Source organism: Gymnoscopelus braueri (genome assembly GCF_963280865.1).
Source record: "Gymnoscopelus braueri genome assembly, chromosome: 17".
In the NCBI taxonomy this organism is placed as follows: domain Eukaryota; kingdom Metazoa; phylum Chordata; class Actinopteri; order Myctophiformes; family Myctophidae; genus Gymnoscopelus; species Gymnoscopelus braueri.
This window is the reverse complement of record NC_137617.1, coordinates 40,736,594-40,755,935: the sequence shown is the minus strand read 5'-3', so window position 1 is coordinate 40,755,935 and position 19,342 is coordinate 40,736,594. Positions and strand designations below refer to the sequence as shown.

Sequence of the window (19,342 nt, the reverse complement as noted above, 5' to 3'; positions counted from 1 at the left end):
CCACTTCCCGCTGCGTGTCCCTATTTTGGCTAAGATATTATATAAAAATATGCAAAACATTTTCCAAATTTGGTGTCCTCATTTTGGGTATGACATTATAGGCAAACATTTTCAACAATATGCATTGTTGAAAACATTTATAAGGGAAATAAATGCATAAAAAGGCAGAGAGGTTCAGAGGTCGAGAGAAAGAGCGAGAGAAGGTGGCGGTGGCCGAACCTTCATGTATCGCGATCGCTTTGTTCTGAAGGACTCTATGATGTCTCTGAGTCTCTGGGAGAAGGGGTTGTCCAGCACAGGCAGGTTGGTCTGCAAGACAAGAGAGGAACGTGGTTAAGTACCGATGCGGACCACCCGTCAAATCACACAAACACAAGCAGTGTTCAAAGTTCAGCAACAACACATACACGTAAGCCAACAAGACACGGAGACGTGAGCCTTGTGAGTTCTGGGTTTCTGCCCGTTTAGGCAAGTTGGATTTAAGACTTTTAAGACATTTCAAATGCCACTCAGAATTAAATGTAACCACTTGAACCCCTAGCATCCCCAGTCTGGGGGTGGCATTAGCTGAAAATAGACATATTTTCGGATAAGAGATTTAGTGTAGAAATGATAAATCCACAAAAATAACATAGCTGTTCATGGATTTTAAGTATATACGAAGGTTTTAAGTGGTTAAGCCCAAAAAAGCACAAATACAACGCAAGACATTTGTATTCTACATGTTATTTTACTTGTCTGTGGCATTTTTAGACCTTTGAAGCATGAATTTAAGACATTGCAAGTCTTTTTTTCGGCCTCATCTTTACATAAACTAATTTAAGACTTTCAAAGGATCCTCAGAAGCCCAGTATTTTCTCTCACCATGTTGGGGTCTATCTGGCCGAAGCTGGGTGTGCCGAAGATATTGGCCAGCAGTTCCTGCTGTGCGTTGGCTCCCACCCACAGGAAGAGGTGGAGCCCCGTCTCCAGGAGGTACAACCCGCCTTTCGACAGCCTCTCCTCGGAGCACCTCACCGCCATTGGTAACGAGTCAGCCTCCAACTTCATCTGCAAAGTCAGGACGGAAAAACACATGTATCTAATGCTATACGTACTGTATATGAGCTACAGGGTTCCTAAACTTTTCAGGCCGCGACCCCCCCAAAATAATCATATTTGAACTGGGGACCCCCCAACCTGACAAGCACTTGGAATTGTAGGCATTACCTTTAGACTCGGTTCCACAGATAAATATTGTGAAAATAGCCGAACTACAAGCTCACAACTGCGAGGCGTTCTGAGCTTGTAGATCGGCTATTTTCACAATGTTTGCCTCTTTCTTATGTAATATTTGATAATTTGGCCAATTTGATATTAAAAAGGTCTTAACATATTCCCTCCCATTGACGGAAATCTCCGTCATTTGAAATCCACCCGTTCACCACCATTGACGGAGATCTCAGTCATTTCAAAAAAGAAAAAAACTAAACAAAAAAATCTTATTTTTTTCACACAGAACCAGGAGATCACGTCATCCAAAGATTTACTGCTCCATTCACTTCCTGGTTAAAGTATTTGGGAAATATTCTGTATCTCGGCTCCTGTGTTTTACTATGTATTTTTGGCGAAACATACTATTTTCAACTGGGTACAACAAGCGAACGGGAGGTCGAGATTAGCAACCATCAGGGGATCGATCATATTGGAGATAAATATTCTGTGGTTCTTGAAAGATTAGTCAGAATGCTTAAAAATGCTGGCAGAAGCTACAGCCTGTTTTAGAAAACCCCTGGCAGTGAATGTGTTAAAAGTCATTAAATTGTAACTTTAGAAATGTGCAGATACCCAGAATACATTTATACTGTATGTTGGTTTGTTTACTGTTGAGTGAGAAAACAATGTTGCACGTGGCCAGGAACTGATCAAAATCAAATTAGAATATTCTAATGCCCTGGCGAAGTTTACTCGACCATCCCCACGCCCCCTTTGATGAATAAACCATACGAAAATCGATGGCGGGTATTTTGAAACAGAATAATAATAAAGCCATTTATATTATTGATGCCTCATTCATACAAGGTTGATGCCTTTATTCACGGTGGGGAAAAAAAAAGTGTACTATTCATTCCAGCAATTGATCAAGTTTGTGCCAGTCCACTAATACGTTTGTGTCTTTGGGTCTTACCAGTGGCAGTAAACGTGGGTAGAAGAACACGTGGCTCTCCGATACATCCATACAGCCGATGAGCTGCCTCAGGTACGCCCGGTCGTCCAATGACACGTCGGCACCCGGCAGCAGGATGTCGCTCTTCAGAACGCAGTTCAGATACACCGGTAACAGCTTCATACACTCTGGCAGGATGAGCTGGGACAACAAGCAGTAAAATCATCAGTGTTAAGCCCTTTCAACCTGGTGTCCCCGTTTTTGGCGGTGTACAAAAAATGAATGAAAATGAATGAAAAATTAAAAAATAAATGTACAAAAAAAATAAAGTAAGGATAATATAACGGTAAGAAGGTGGGTTGGTAACCAGTGTCCTACCTGCCCAGCGGACGAGGGACTGGCACAGTTCTTGCGATAGCAGGCCAGGATCTGAGCACACTGGTTGACTAGGGTGTCTCTTACTGCTTTGGTCGGGCCGTTCATCACGCTCCGGAACGCTGCACATAAGACACATGTAGAGAGAGACAAAACATATATGAGATATACACAGACTGGCATTGACAACATCACGATAGAATATCTAACTGACACAGTACATCAAAGATATATATATATAAAGTGACTTTTGTAGGTATTCAGTGCTGTCCACAATTGCAATACGTTGAGTCAGGCCCACAAATTATGAATAAATTATTAACTGATTCATGCATGCATCAGTAAAATCGCGGCCAGAGTGGCCAACTAAACCCTTTATATCCGTCTACCCCTGATTCTGACACAGACAAAGAACTACTTTAATAGTGGAATATGATCACATTTAATATACGATAGGGTCCTGATTTCAGCTCCTGCTCACCGTATTTGGAGAAGAAGTTGATGATGGTGTCCGTCTCACAGTTGCGGTAGAGGTCGGCCAGCTGGGAACAGCAGTTGACCGCCATGTTGTGTACGCGCAGACGCCTCTGTCCACTGCAGCTGGTGTACAGCACCGCACACTGACACACAGACACACAACATAAAGCCTTGGTTTGAAATTCAAACACTGACTCATCAGGATGACACAGATTATGCATGAGGTATACATTTTTTAAGCTACAATTGTAATGGATATAACGTTATTTTAACCAAAATGTATGGTAGACTGTGTTAATTCAATACAACTACCATATCTGCAGTGTTTGGAAATGGTCTCCCTACTTTTCCATTGAGAAATTTAGACCCTGGTATTGGGTAGGACAACTACTGGTTGACAATGTCAATAAAGCTATTTGAATCAGACACTAGATGCACCGCATCTTTATTGTAGTTCGGACATTGCAAGTATCTATCTCTCTCGGGAGACGAACATAATGGTCATAATAACTTATCGAGTGTAGCTTTAAAACATCAATTCAGGCAAACCAAATAATTACTAGATATTAAATCACTGAAACCTTTTCCACCTTATGTTATGTGAACAATAAAGGCCTACTTCTTTACATGTCATTCCCTGACGATAAGCTGAATATAAAGCTACTTTAGAAAGACAGTGAGACCCAATAAAAAAGGTATCACAAGGCTCTGCCCATGTTTCCAGTCTACCATCAACCAGTGCACTCCCAGACCAACCACACACCCACCTGCATGAGAGCCCCAGTCTCCTCGCTGAGCTTGTCGTCGTGTTTGAACTCCACGGTAATGGTCTTGTCACAGTCCAGGCCCGCCAGCTCCACGTCTGTGGTGTTGTTCATGTAGAACGACCCGAAGAAATCTGTCGGCCTGATACCTGCAGGGAGACGAGGAATTGAGATGAAGAGTAAGGGGCAAATAATGTTTCCTTTTCACAAGGATGAGATGAGGTGGTGTGATGATGTGTGTGAGACTTGGTGCTGGCTCACCTGTGCTGGTTCGCACTCTCATGACAGCGTCGAAGCCTACTAGTTTCTGAACGTCTCTCCGAAGGTCGTTGAGGAAGCGCTCCCGGTCCGTCTCAGCCTAACCACACACACACACACACACACACAGTAATGTATTATAATGAAATTACACGGCCATGTGAACATCAGCTAGCCTGGTAAACCCCCTCCCTCCGGAAATCTCATTTGCATTTGATTTCAGGGAGGTCTGGGATTGCGCAGGGAGTAGAGATGGCCGAACACTGCGTGTCCGAACCAATCAGCGGTTAAACATCAGCTAGACCAGTGACAAGAGTTAAGAGTTGATTTTCAAGCCATAATGCATCGCGATGATGCACTTTAGCTTGAAAACAATTTATTTTTGGGAAGCGACACCGTCGCGCGATGGAGTATGAATTAGCGATTTTCATATTCACTGTCGTCGTTTGTTTCCTGTTATTTGTCTCTCCATATTTGTTAAAGTCTTAATAAAGTAGAGAGAAAAAACTCACTTTTTTTTTTTTACAACAACTTGGATAAAGTGAGAAATGGCTTTGCCGTCGTCCTCACCTGGAAGTATGTGTATTTGTAGATGGAGCCCCCAGTGGAGACAGGGACGACCCCCAGCGTTGCCACGTCAACATACTGGTTGGGGAAGAGGAAGAGGTCCACGCAGCATCCCTGTGCCACGCACTCCTTAGCCAGGGTGGCGTAGAACGCTGCCTGAGGCTGGAACAGAGACTGGGGAGGGAGAACAGAAATCAGACAGAGCTCCGCACCTTAACCACTTAAGCCCCTGTAGTCTTAGAGAACTGGACTTGAGTTACAACTGTACTTTGACCACATTTTCCATCTACACCAAATGTCTTGTTCCCCCAAGAATATGGACGCTGGGGTTTAAGTGGTTAATGCAACTGGCTACATCCCAAAACTTCACACAGTAATATCGTCACCGCTACAATGTAACTCTGAGTCAACAAATGGAACCAAATGGATGCATTTGGTTCCATTTTGTACACTTTCGGAGTTACATAAAATGGCTCTCCACACCAAGAACAATAATTATAAATATATTGTTACCCACGATAGTGGGTAACAATATCATTGGGAGCACTTTCAGAGATGGGCTCAACAGGATATATTATTACTCATGTTCAACATGTTTACAGAATGTCATCGTTCATCATTATCATTATAGTAATCTTTATCATTCTAGGTGTTGGACTCCCTTTAGCACTGATAATTTTACAGTGTATGAAGTGTATTGGGAAGACACATCCACACAAAGATCTCAGTTCATACTGCGAGATCAGCGTCTATCATCATGTGGCGCCTGAACTGTGATCCTTTCATTTTTAATGACGTTCTACTGGTGTTGAATTTCGAAATGCCCTGACCTCATGGAATCTGTAGGCAACGTGAGCGTAAAGACACAACCACAGAGTGTGTGTGTCTGTTCTGCATAGCTATTCCTTTTATCTACAACTTCATCAAAATGTGAATGCTTGTTGCCTTTGCTCCATACTGTCAAATGTTTCTTGGTCGAAAGCAACGATATTTTCATGGGTTGAGACAACTTGTGATGAGCCTTTACCATCATTTTAAAACCAAGCGCTTGCTAATGTAATGGGAGAATTATGAGTTTCTGAAGAGATCTTGACCTGCTCTACATGTTGGCACAAGCTGTTGTGATTTGGCACTATATATATATATATATATATATATATATATATATATATATATATATATATATATATATATATATATATATATATATATATATATATATATATATATATATATATATATATATATATATATATACACACCGTGTATATATATATATATATATATATATATATATATATATATATATATATATATATATATATATATATATATATATAAGCAAAACTGATTAATTGATTCACTATATAAATAAAACTGATTGACTGATTGAATATTGTACCAAATTACCTTATATTTACCATAATTGTATGGCCTAAATTAATTAAATCTATCAATCAATTATGAAAATTATCATTAGTTGCAGCCTTATCACAGTAAAGTCCTCAGTGTTAATTTCGTTTTCACAAATGGAACCAAATGGACCCTTACGAGTCCATTTGGTTCCATTTTTTACATGCTCAGAGTTAAATTAACACAGTATTTCACTGTAAACATGATGCTCCGGTTAGGTACCTTCTCCTTGTCTGTGCCGATGAGTTTCTTGTCTTCTCTGTTCTTTAGTTTGCCGGGGGCTTCAGCGATGGGCAGCGACGTGTGGAACACAAACAGCTTCCCTGCACAATCTGCAGCCTGGAGGACGACACAACAACCATCAGACAACACCCAAACAATCACCGGTTCAACACAGGAACATCCACTGTGTTTATGTAACTCTGTGTGTGTTTGTATTACTACACTATACTTGTGAGGTCCAAACGCCCCAACAAGTATAGTGGAACTAGAGAAATAGACATTGCGACGACCATTGTCCTGGTCCTAACAAGAGAAATGATTGTTTTATGGATAGATTTGTTGATTTAGGCTTACAATTAGGAAAAGATTCAGGTTGGGGTTAGGCTATTTAGAAGTTATGTTTAGGGGTTAGAGTAATTATGCCCAATGTATTGCACGCCGTTGAGGCAGATTGACTATTTCCGGCGTTATATTTAAGGTTAAAATGACATTGATTAAAATCACCGTCCTAAAATGTTGATGTCCTCACAAGTATAGTAATACAAACGTATGTGTGTGGGTGGTATGATAGAACTAAGTAAAACATTTTTGTTACCTTGAGTGCCTCCAGTCCTGCCTGGATGACGGGTCCAAACACCGTCTCTGTCTCCCGTGTGTCAGCAAACATTTCTGGGATTTGATCCAGCAGGCTGAAACGCAGAGACGACACACAGTGTGTCATTCATTTGAAACGCTTAATCTGTCCAACACAACACCTCATTCATCTGTATGCCATGTGCGTGTCCTGCCGTCTCTCTCTCTCTCTCTCTCACCTCTCGATGACCATCCTGCTCTCGGCGACGTTGACCAGGAAGCCGTCGAGCAGCGGTACGAACATGTCCGACACGTCCGAGACCACCAGCATCTGGGGCTGGGCCAGACTGGCCTTCACGTTGTAGAAGTGCAACACCTTGTTGTATGTGACGAAACCCACGCGGACCACAGAGTCCACCTCTGGGTTCTCCCTGGAGAGACACACACAAACACAAACACAAGAGCATGAGCTAACAGCAGTGGTTCACAGATTGGGGTCCTTGAGGGGGTTCCAGGAAGTCCCCAACTAAGTGATGATAGTTAGGGACCAAATTGAGCCTTATGGGTCCAATTATGTGGCCTAATATGAATATCAAACTGGGGGTCCATGAAATTAAACCGTTAAAACGAAATTATAACTTTTGAGCCAATGCCTGTTGCAAGGTAAGGGGCAAAGAGTATATAAATGGACTGTGTTAGTTAGTTATATGTTCTGGGAACGTAAGTGTTTTATATCTTGACAAGTCCTGTGATAGCGACTTGTCAATCACAACATAGCTACACTCTGGCTTAAGGCATACCCTGCTTTACTGACTATTTTACTCTAAAATGGGAACATACTTTATTAAATGAACAACATGCTGAAGACTTGAAGCTAGCGATTGAGAACATCTATGTATTTTTGTAACCAGACACCCCCTGCTGGCCATTAGGAGAGAATGCAGGTTTAAGTAACTTGTATTGGCTTAATTTTTCAGACCAGGAGCTACTTATTTATTTCTCCATTTCCCTTCTATTCTCTAGCTATATTTAAATGCCCTTTTTATGTCTTTAAATGTATTTGTACGCACAGCCCTATGCATTGCCTTTGTGGTTGAAATGTGCTGCTATACAAATGTGTTAAACTTTGAAAAGGGCAAAAGAAAGGGCTCGCAACTAACTTTAATTGCTCCCAACTTTATTAATCAGTAGTAATTATTACGTCTTTTTTTTGCTGCTGTTTAATAAAAGTTTGGTGCTTTTGCAGTTTGGCTCAGTACCAAGGACAGAGGATATGCGTTATTACTGTCTTTGAAACTTTGAATATGGGCCATTTTCAGGTTAGAGAGAGCAGGTGTGTGTGTGTGTGTGTGTGTGTGTGTGTGTGTGTGTGTGTGTGTGTGTGTGTGTGTGTGTGTGTGTGTGTGTGTGTGTGTGTGTGTGTGTGTGTGTGTGTGTGTGTGTGTGTGTGTGTGTGTGTGTGTGTGTGTGTGTGTGTGTGTACCTGGGCAAGCAGTCAAGCAGGGTCTTGAGCTCTTGGCAGACCATGCTGACCATGCCGCTCTTCACAGCGTTGTAGGAGACATCGATGAGGAAGATGAAGGCAGGAGGCTGAGGAAGCTTGTTGTTCTGTGCCAGAAGGAGAGAAAGTCGTGCTCCATTTGATAAACGCAGAAAGAGCTTCTACTATTATTCCAGTGGACAGCCTACACAGGGAGACTGTGTGGCTACATTTAAGACTTTAATCTCATGACTGAAAGGTTTTGTTAGGCCAAGTCCTAATCTGCAAGTTGTGAAACATGTTGAAAGGAGCACCCCTCACACTAGTGCTGTGTTTCATAAACAAGAAAATATGTAAAATAATTATAATGTTTTGGTAGCCATACAGCCAGCCAGTTGAAGAAATTGCAGACTGAGGCTTTAACCTTTGCTCTTATGAAATACCTGAGATCATTAGGGTTTTCTGGAAGATTGGACATGTATTCTATCGCTAGTTTGACCACTTCATATACTCTTTAATCTTAAAGTAACTAATATCCAAAAATAGGCTATCTACAAGCGCTACAAACGCTTATAGATAGCCTATTTTCGGTGAGTGACACGCTTCCATAGAAGTCATGCGGGAATCCAAATGACTGAAATCAGTCGTGGCGACTGAGAACTTTAATAATACACAACATGTAACTGTATTTAAAGCCTGGAACACAATGGCATTTTAAAGCTCTCTCAGTCAGAGTCAGGACCTGCAGGCACCCTGCCACCACTCCATTACAATGTTCAGTCTGCTCTGGTTTCATAATTTTGCCAAACACCTGGTACCAGTAAATGTTTAATGTTAGGGGGCACACGCACAAGCTGTTCCAGACTAGAGCATATAATATAAGAAAAAACACAATCAATGACATTAATAATGCAGTTGTTTTTCTGTTTTTAACTATATCTCTGCTGTCGGGAAGAAACCAACAAATTCAGGAAATAAAATACAAACATGTTTTTAAAACAACACTGCCTCATCAAAGGTTGAGGAAGTGTTGGTATGGTGACTTTATACATTGTCAGATACTTGAATCTATTGATTAGATTTTGTTCCATATACCAAAGTGTTTCCATAATGGTATATGTTGTGTTTTCTCATCTTCATCTTCAATTCTTGGCATTGGGGGAAAAGACAGCCACAGAGTTACTTTTGTTTTCTCGCAATTGTTCCTTCCTCTCTCTCTGCGCTGGCTCACTGAAAGGGAAATGCTAGGGAAATCCCCCTCTCACTTCTTCTAAAAATGAATGGAGCGCTGCTGTTATTTGCCGTTTTTTTTCTGACGCAGTGCAGCAATATTAACCCATTAAAACCAGAAAAGCATCTGTAATTTAACACATTGAGTGCCAAAAACGGTCCGGACCGTTTTTGAGAAGCCATGCGTTGTGTGCCAAAAACGGTTATGACCGTTTTTTTTTGTTTTTCTTCCCAGCACCAGGAGATATCATTTTTTGAAGATTTAGACTCCAATCCACTTCCTGGTTAACTTATGACTTCAAAAGCCTGTATCTCGGCTCTTGTGTACTTTTTTTCTAAAATATGTATTTTTGACTATTTTCGACTATTTTCAACTGGCTGCAACTATGGAACGGATTACCTAATGTTTTTAATTTTTTTCCCCCGATTGTACGAGACCTCTCTGTGTGTAATGAGGGGGTCACCTTGAGGACGGTGATCACTGAAAATATTTTGTGACTACTTGAAAAAGGTTCAAAAATGGTTAAAAATCCAGGCACCGACTGTACCCTGTTTTAAAAAGACCCTGGCACTCAATGTGTTAATACTTTGGCTATTCAAAGATAGCAGATATACAAGCTCATAGCGAGCTTGTGACCTGCTATTTTTGAAAAATCGTGACAATTTGTGCAAATCTGAATCTGAATAATATATATATTCTTTTAAAGCGAACATTTTTACCTCAAATCTTTGCTTTTGGGGGTCCCTGGAAAATATTTTGAGATGGGGGTCGGCGGCTAAATGCATGTAATTTTGGGGGTCCTTGACAAGAAAAGGTTTGAGAACCACTGATATAGAAACATACGTTTTTCAGAAAACTGTTAGGATTTAGAAGACATTTTTAAAATAAGCCACAGGTCTTAACCCATTAAGACCTGGAACTGTGTCATTTTTAGATTTGAGCTAAAAAGCATTATTTTACACTTTGGGCTATTCAAAAATAGCAGATCTACAAGCTCATAGCGCGGCACCGAGTGCCGCGCTACGAGCTTGTAGATCTGCTATTTTTGAAAAATCGTGAAAATGTGTGCAAACCTTTGAATATATATTTTTTTAAAGCGAACATTTGTTACTCAAATCTTTGCTTCTGGGGGTCCCTGGAACAAAATATTTTGATGGGGGTCCGCGGCCAAATACATATCATTTTGGGGGTCCTTGACATGAAAAAGATTGAGCACCACTGATATAGAAACATAGGTTTTTCAGAAAACTGTTGAGATTTAGGAGACATGTAGAATCGGCTTCAGGTCTCAAGGATGTGCAACAGGAACAGGTCTACCCATGGCAAACTAAAACCAATGCACCAACAATGTGCCAGGTGCTGTGGCGCCTCATGATGATAAAACGCTGGTACAGTCAGATTGCATAAAGTTAAAGTGATGTAAGCTCATACTAAATTACATTGCACTGGACCGGTAAAACCTGACAGAGACCCAACCCTCAAACTGAAAATATTAAATCCAGATTTTCGCATACATTTTGCTCAGGGCAAATACCGGGGCAATTACGTGATGTTTGTCAGCGATCCTTCAGTCCCATGCTCAAGCCTACCACACTGATTAGAAATTAAGTCATAAACCTTCTATGAACCTTCCCTGGTGCTAGCCTATAGGGCAGTGAAAGGAACAGCTCCTTCTTACCTCCGGGCTATGGTCAAGGCTTACACCCCTGCCCAACCACTTCGGTCTGCCCATCTTTCGCTGCAGGCTGAAAACCCACCTCTTCAGGAAACACTACCCTGACCCTTCCTCTTAGCCTTGCCTACTTGTTGTCAATTATTTGTACGAGCTCTAGTTTTATTGGATCTTGTTTATTTGATACACTTATTTGTTTTAGCTCTTGCTCATTTGATTTTCCTATTTGTCTCATCTGTTTAAGAAAGTAGCTACAGTAGCTGATATATTGCACTTTTACCGTAGCGCTAAGTATACTCTTAGTTGCTTGTTTTAGAAGAGAATGCACTTAAGACTTCTGGTGATTAGCTGTTTTCCTGCCTACCTATGTTGATGTTGAATGCACTTACTGTAAGTCGCTTTGGATAAAAGCGTCTGCTAAATGACTGTAATGTAATGGTAATGTAAAGTAATGAGACAGAATTGTATCCGGTATAAGGGACAGGTTCCCCGTTGCAGAAGCCAGTCATCCACGATGTATGGGAAGTCTTACCTTACAGTAGTCGACGGTGGCTAGGAACTCGTAGCTGCCCAGTGAGAGCTCTGGCCGTTCGTAGCAGTCCACCCTCTTCCCCGTGTGGTCCAGATGCTGGAAGTAATGTTGAGGCACTAGTGGGAACAGTTGAAAGATTCTTACATTACTCCTTTTTACATTTTCACTCAAATACGTTCAAGAAGTGCTGCACAGAAAAAACTAACGATTCGTGACGAACACTTTCTTTCAAATGAAAATATGTAATTTTGTCATATGACACAGGTGTGCAAATAAGTACAGTATAAATGGTCCCTTATCTTTTAACTCGTAGGCTCATGGATTAAAGCAAAATAAAATCTCCCGACTGAAAAATTGTGTCCTAATGTGCGATTTGGGAAACAGGCCCCCCCCCCCCCCCACTAACGCTGTTTCCTAAATAATTAACAAGTTATATTGTTCCTGCTGTTCTACATAGGCTACAGCCAAAATAAATAAATCACAGATTGAAGTTTTAACTTGCTTAATTTGCTTTTATGAAATATCCCAGACCATTAGGATGTTATGGAAGATGCTTCTGCACATATTGATAGTTTGACCACTTCAAATGCTCTAATCTTAAAATAATAACCGAAAGTAGCCTATCTACAAGCTCTCAATGCGTCTGCGACGCATTGAGAGCTTGTAGATAGGCTACTTTGGACAAGACATGCTGGCTTCTATGGAATCCACATGACTGTAATCAGCCTGATTTCAGACTGAGGCTGAGAACTTTAACCTATGCGTAGGACTCGGCTATGAAACTTACCCTCTGTGACGCAGCTGCAGAAGCCACATTGGAAGCGGCGTCCTCCCTCAATGAACTGCATGTAGGGGCACATGTAGGCCTTGCAGCGGTTACAGCGGATAGGACCGCTCTCCCCGTGGTCCACCACGTATGGAGGGGCCTGGGAGGAAAAACAAAACAAAAATCAAGTCAAAAGAAGCACAGGACCACATTGGAAATAAGTGTTTTATTACACTTTTATGTGTACATCCTGGGCTGAAGTTATATTGTGTTAAAACTTGTATTTCTTTTACCAAAATCAAATTAAATCATGCACAAACATGGAAAGCTGATAAGCCACAGCCTGATTCATACTTGGTTGCCTGCCAAACATTAGCTGATCTAAAAGCTCACAAACGTGTCGCCTCGCCAACACGTTGTGAGCTTGTAGATTCTGCTTATTTTCGACACGTGACATTGGCATCCAACTAAGTATAAATTAAGCATAAGGCTGACAATACAAATCAAACTATAAAATAATTAGGAATGTTAAAATGTGCTGACAAAACGACCGACTCTTGATAGGTTGTCCTTGTCAACAGTAAAAGTAGTAAACATTTTCTTCTTTTCTTTTAGCAATGGTCAATTCAAAACATTCAGTTGGCTAGTTATGGTTCAGGGCCTGTATGTATTGGTGGATTGAATAAAGTTATTGGTGGGAAAAACCTGGTGCCAATAACCCAGTGAAAGCTCTCAGTTGGCATGGATGAAGTGTCAGCTGTCAGTTAGGCAAGACTAAGTACAGTTAGTTGATCTTCCAGCATGGTTTCAGTCTGCTGTATGGGCGCATTACAGCTTTAGTATTACCTGTGACAATGGGGGTGGATAAAACGGTAACTGTGTGCAAGCACTGTGCCGCAGTATCACTTATGCTAGATCCCTAAAAATTATGTATTGGAATGAAAAAGCATTAAGGCTACAACTGCGATTGGATAAATATGATGCCTTCTCACACAGTAAAATATCCAAGCAAGGCTCAGTCAGGCCCGAACAAAATGATGACTTCCAGTGGTATGGCTATTAGAGACCGACTGATAAACCGTGTCCATGACTTCCAGTGACATGGACATTAGGGCAAGACTTATAGAACCCTGCTGCATTCCTATAATTACAGGGTTGGTTAAAGGATAGCCCCATCTGTGACCTCCTCCTTTACTGTACCTCTGGGAATCAGTCACAGCATGGCCATGCAGAATTTAGGGGGCCCGGCGAAACTGTCTATTTTGTGTCCTATTTCTGAAAGTCTTATCAAAAATGCAAAGGTAGTACAGAGTTACTACAGATGTCTTTAGTAAATGAGAACTTCAATGTTTTTCTTTTGCAGAGGTTATTCCAACAGGGCGTGGTACATTGACGTGCACAAGAGGAAATTATTCAAATGAACTCAATGAACTCCTCCCAACAGTGTCTACAGCCCCAGAAAGCACTGTGTTGTTTCTGATAAGCATGTGTTCATACAGTGAAATGAAGGATTAGGTTGATGAATGGAAGTTATCCAATAACCTAACGGTGTCTGGCTCATCACCAAATGTTCATTTCATCTCAGAGAGAGCTCCAGTAGCTACTGGCAGGAGACAGTGGGAGGAACCGGATCCAACATTGAGGAACCGGAATCGGTTCCATCACATTTGGAAACGTTTCCACCAACCGTCTTTTTTTTCCGTCAGAGCTGGTATGTGGACTTCACGTCTGCTATACAATTACAATACCGGTGGTTCTCAAACTGTTTATTTAGGGATTATTTAGGAGGGAATCGTTGAATGGTTAAAATCCTAAGGGATGCCAACCCTAACAGCGGGAGGAGTGAGGTACCTCGTCCGCGGGTAGTGTGGCGAGGGGCTTGATGACGGCGGCTAGCGGCACTTGGGACTGCTTGGCCATGTCGGATGTGCAGGGTATGTTGTAGGCTGTACAGCGGACGAAGCTGGGGCTGGCGTTCCCTGGACACACAAAGAGACACACACAGACAATGTCACCCAAAACATCTTCAACTCTTCTTTGTCAAGAATGATGATCATATTATTTATGAAAGGCAAGACTGGTCCAACACTTATATTGAACTAATCAAATTAACTGGTCATAAACGATTATACATTTTAATAATTTTTTAAAACAGCAAATTTGAGCTTGTAAAAATGGCTCTCAAATGGCTTGTAGATTCGTATTTCTTTCATGACACCGTTGTACAACAAAGTACTGCATAAAATAGGGCTTTTGATGATATGTGTATTTTTTTTATTACACCCAAAAAAAATACGGGCTTCTTGATTATTCGATTAATCAAAAAAGTAATCCATAGTATAATTGCGGCCCAGTCCTAGACAAATTATGTTTGCCCTGAGGATGACACCTTCATTTTACAAATAATCTACATACTCAAACTACAAACCATTCACAGACAGGGGTTTGTGTGCACACAGAGACGCAGAGAGTACGTAGGCGCTTACCTTGATCTTTGGCCAGGAAGTTGGTGGTGACGAGGGGCGGGGCCTGACCCCTGACCCCGGTGGTGAAGGGCTCGGCGCCCTTACTCTTGTCGTCCTCAATCACCTGGATCTGAGCGGGAGAGGAGAACGGGGGGGGGGGGGGGGGGGGGGAGAGGTAAGACAGGAGTGCAGACACACGCCTTTAGTCGCACAACAAACACGTACACAGAACACGCATGCAGGAGAAGGCATACAATCCTGGTCGCACACACACACACACACACACACACACGCACGCACCCACACACAAAGACACACAACTAAACAGACACACTCAAATAAATCCCATAGTTTGTCAAGGCTGAGGCCAGGAACAAATAGCAGATGACATGTGTGTGCACAGATCCCGGGACTCGCTACAATGAAAAGAATCACTCCCCACAGACACCTGAAGGAACAAGCAGATGAGAACATCCTTGGGGATGCTCAGTGCATGCCACTGAAGCTACGAACCACGGGCAAGTGAGACACTGCAGACTGGCATGCAGGGCAGGGGGTTGGGGTGTGGTTGGGGTGTGGTTGGGGTCGGGTGGGGGGTGAAAGTTCTTAAGAAAACCCACCCAAACCCAGGAAACTAGGGAACCCTCTTTAAAGTTTGTCAAAGCTGAGATGGGCTGCCTTGGGGGAGTTCAGTGAAAAGTGAATATCCACTAATTATTTCTGCTAAAGACAAGGGAAAATGTTCACCTTTTAGATTAAAATTGTGACTTAAGCACGTTATAACTGACCAAAATTATTGTTGCTGTTGTTTAAAGACCTAATCAGCAAGTCCTAAACACCACCATTCTTTTTGCCCTAGTCTTTCATCGGGTATGTTTATTTGAAACATTGCTCATAAGTGATGTTGTGTTCAAATAATTATTGTATGCTGGTGAAGTGGTACACAAACTGCTCTTTGAAATGTTATATTAGTGTTAAAATCCCAAATGACTACGGAACTTATTGGGCCTTTAAAATAAATCAGATTCATAGTCCTCACGATCCAAGACAAATGTAATCTGGCCAGTAGTACAGAATTGTCCTTAATGTCTACTGTAAACTTGAAATGTGCAAATGTGTTGGCGCCATAGTGGTTTAGCATGGCAGAGGCATTCAAAATATTCTATATTCTATAAATGTTTTTTTCTAGTGTTTCTGTTGCTTGCTGATGGCTCAGAAACACTGAGTTATCAACAGGTAACACTATATATCCAATAGCAGCCCATCTTCAACATTTTGAATACCAGCGGCGAGGTTTGAGGGGTTAAGAGTTTGGGGTTAGGCGGGGTAGGAAGGTAATCTGGAGGGCAGCTGAGGGTTAGTGCGACAGGGCACAGAGGAAAGGGCAAAGGCAGGCAACACAGGAGACTTACTGGGCTGGGGATAGCGTCTGGGTCTATTCTATGTCTTGATTTCTGCACAGCCGGCATGTCAGACGCTTGCTTTAAGTTTCAAAACAGAGTGTGTCCAGCGCGTTATGCAAAAATAAAATGAAATTAAAATACAGAGAAGAGTGAAAAAAAGGGGACAGATTGAGAGTGAGTAAAAAAAAGAGAACTCTGCCAGATTGTCCTGACTAGCAGGCAGACATTTGTCTATGTGCAGAGATGAACCGAGCAGTAGTATTGATTATAGATTAGTGATATAGCAGACTATACGACAGATTCAAGCAGCGTCATAAGTCTTGTTTGACGCACATGCGGAGCTGGTCTACATGTACAGAATGCTGCAGACGGTATACTGCAGCGAGCAAGGAATATTAAAAAGAGAAATTAACACGGTTAGACTTGTGTCGTGCATGTTGAATCATATCATTTATGTATACATACAGTTATGACACTTTACACGTGAAGTATACCACTTCCACCCGATACCTTGATAAAGGCATCTGCCGAAATGTCTGGTGCGATAGGACTTTATTTTAATTTTTTACCAAGAAATTGTAGAAATAGCTCATCTTTTAAGGCTTACGCCTTGTTTTTTGGGTAAGCACTGTCTGCTGTGCAAAAGCCCCCTAAAGGAATTTAGCTTAGCTGCATCAGGAGATTTTAAGTCCAATTTGGGGATTCACACTCTATTTGGTTTTCTGACTCTTTTATTGTTGGTTACTAGAATGCCCTCAGGGATTTACAAAGCTATAACCTAACAATTGTATCACAAAATTACATAGTCTGTGTATATATTGTACGATTAACGTTCATAAAACTGTGTGTGTGTGTCTCTCTCTCTCTCTCACCGGGCTGGGGATGGAGTCTGGGTCGAGTCTTTTCTGTGGAGGGGGAGCTGGACCAGGGCCTGGAGCCTGGGCTCCGTAGTTTGGTGGTGGTTGGCCAGGATAGCCGGGCTGTGGGCCTCCGTAGCCGGGCTGTGGGCCTCTCACTTGGCCAAATGCACCTGGAGGGGATCAAAGAACCACTGAGGCACCGTACAGAGCATTCCACTTATCTTACACTGGAGACTGTATTGAAAATGCTTGGGTTTCGTTTTTTTTGTTCTCTCAAGAGAAACGGCAGGATAAGGACAAGAGGAGGGACACAGCTGGGACCTGTGGGATTCGAACCCGGGATGTCACGTTAAAAAGCCACCAGGTCACTCTGTGAATGTTCTAACGTGGGGACCCCCAGCCTCCTTGGGGGGGGGGGAGGGTTCCAGGTGGTCCCCAGCTAAATGATTGGTAGTTGGGAGGAACCAAATGCTCCCTTACGGGTCTGTGACTCTGAGAGGCTGGGCGTACAAACGGAACGAAACGGACTCCGAGGATTTTACAGTGTAGAGATATAAAGAGATATAAATCGCATCAAATGGGGGTCCATGGCCTAACCTAACGCATATCAAACTGGTGGACCATGAAATTAAAAACGGCTGAGAAACCGCTGTTCTAGTCAACGACCGTCTCCTCACCATTCTGCTGAGGCGGATATCCTCCCTGCATGCCAGGCTGAGGAGGCTGCTGTTGCTGCTGGGGCCCGGGGGGGCCGAGGGGCCCAGGTGGGCCGAGGGGCCCAGGTGGCCCCGGTGGCGGGCCTTGCGGTCCCGGAGGCAGGTGGTTGGCCTGGGCCATGGAGGTGGGAGGATGCATCTGCATCTGAGCTCTGGGAGGAAGGGGGCCGGGGTGGTAGGGGGAGGACTGCTGGGGAGGAGGGGGACCCCCCTGGGACTGGGGAGGCAGCGCTCCCGGCGGCGGGGGGTACTGACCCGGGCCGGCCGAGGTGGGAGGAGGAGGACCAGCGGGAGGGAAGGAGCCCGGCTGAGGAGGAGGGCCCGGCGCTCCTCTAGGAGGGAAGGAGCCCTGTGTGGGAGGAGGAGGACCGGAGGCGTAGGGAGGTTGTGGAGGGAAGGACTGCTGGGGCTCAGACACCGGGGGAGCCTGGCTGGGAGGCACGGGACCGGAGAAGGAGGAGGAGGGAGGGAACGCTGGATGGGAGGGAGGGGGTGCGGAGGAGGCGTACGATTGTTGAGAGACGGGAGGCGGAGGAGCGGAGGTGGCGTACGGCTGCTGAGCAGGAGGAGGAGGACCGGCCGAGGCGTACGGTGGTTGCTGAGCGGCAGAAGGGGGGGCGGAGGAGGGGTACGGTTGCTGAGGAGCAGGAGGAGGAGCGGAGGAGGGGTACGATTGCTGAGGAGCAGGAGGAGGAGCAGAGGAAGTGTATAATTGCTGAGAGGCGGGAGGGGGAGGCGCGGGGGAGGCAAAGCGCTGGGAAGGAGGAGGGGGGCCTCCGTAGTATTGCTGCTGCGGGGGTGCGGCGGGGTCACTGGGAGCGGGAGGCTGGGTGGGGTCCGCGGACGCGAGCGGAGGAGCTTGGGTGTAGGAGGCAGGAGGCGCAGCAGAGTAGGCGGCGCTGACTGGAGGCGCAGCGCTGTGCGGCGGAGCTGAAGACACAAGGAGAAAAGGTCAGTGACTCATCATGGTGTCATCCTACTAGACAATGAGCAAAACTCTCAGTGGGTTGCCATGTTGATGAGTTGAATACACAGGACCACAATGGAAACAAGTCCCCAGGATTCAATCAACTAAAAAAAAGTCAATCTGAACTCGTACATGGCCGTTGACGATCGCAATATGCAGTGAGTGAGGATGTCGATTTTTCACTTTTCAGAAATTTTCTGAACAGGATTTGTATTCCCATATGCTGAATTGACAGCAATGCCATGGATGGTTCTATGGGAACTGTAGTTGGGGTCGCAGGTAGAAATGCGGATATGGACTAGTGATGGCTGGATGTGGCACTTTGAGCTACTTTCTATTCAATAATGAAACATTAGTACCTCGTGCAGTGCTTAAAAATGTGTTTTGCCAACATCATCCAGTCAATACTCTATAAAAGCTGTATCGTGTACACACAGATTCAGTGAATGAAGGCA

At 43.4% G+C, this 19,342-nt stretch overlaps 1 protein-coding gene across 1 annotated transcript in view; it reads right to left on the bottom strand.

Annotated features, from left to right (window-relative positions):
* sec24c (SEC24 homolog C, COPII coat complex component) overlaps positions 1–19,342 on the bottom strand; it is a 33,011-nt gene that overhangs the window by 2,636 nt on the left and 11,033 nt on the right. The window contains exons 5-22 of the mRNA XM_080455314.1: positions 17,882–18,850; positions 17,217–17,374; positions 14,963–15,071; positions 14,328–14,455; positions 12,498–12,636; positions 11,711–11,826; positions 8,279–8,403; positions 7,035–7,226; positions 6,818–6,911; positions 6,223–6,339; positions 4,591–4,761; positions 4,024–4,120; positions 3,766–3,911; positions 3,003–3,141; positions 2,525–2,643; positions 2,168–2,347; positions 865–1,050; positions 220–309 (exon numbers count right to left, since the gene is read on the bottom strand). Of these exons, the coding sequence (XP_080311440.1) occupies positions 220–309; positions 865–1,050; positions 2,168–2,347; positions 2,525–2,643; positions 3,003–3,141; positions 3,766–3,911; positions 4,024–4,120; positions 4,591–4,761; positions 6,223–6,339; positions 6,818–6,911; positions 7,035–7,226; positions 8,279–8,403; positions 11,711–11,826; positions 12,498–12,636; positions 14,328–14,455; positions 14,963–15,071; positions 17,217–17,374; positions 17,882–18,850 (3,275 nt within the window). The remainder of the gene's footprint in view (positions 1–219; positions 310–864; positions 1,051–2,167; positions 2,348–2,524; positions 2,644–3,002; positions 3,142–3,765; positions 3,912–4,023; positions 4,121–4,590; positions 4,762–6,222; positions 6,340–6,817; positions 6,912–7,034; positions 7,227–8,278; positions 8,404–11,710; positions 11,827–12,497; positions 12,637–14,327; positions 14,456–14,962; positions 15,072–17,216; positions 17,375–17,881; positions 18,851–19,342) is intronic.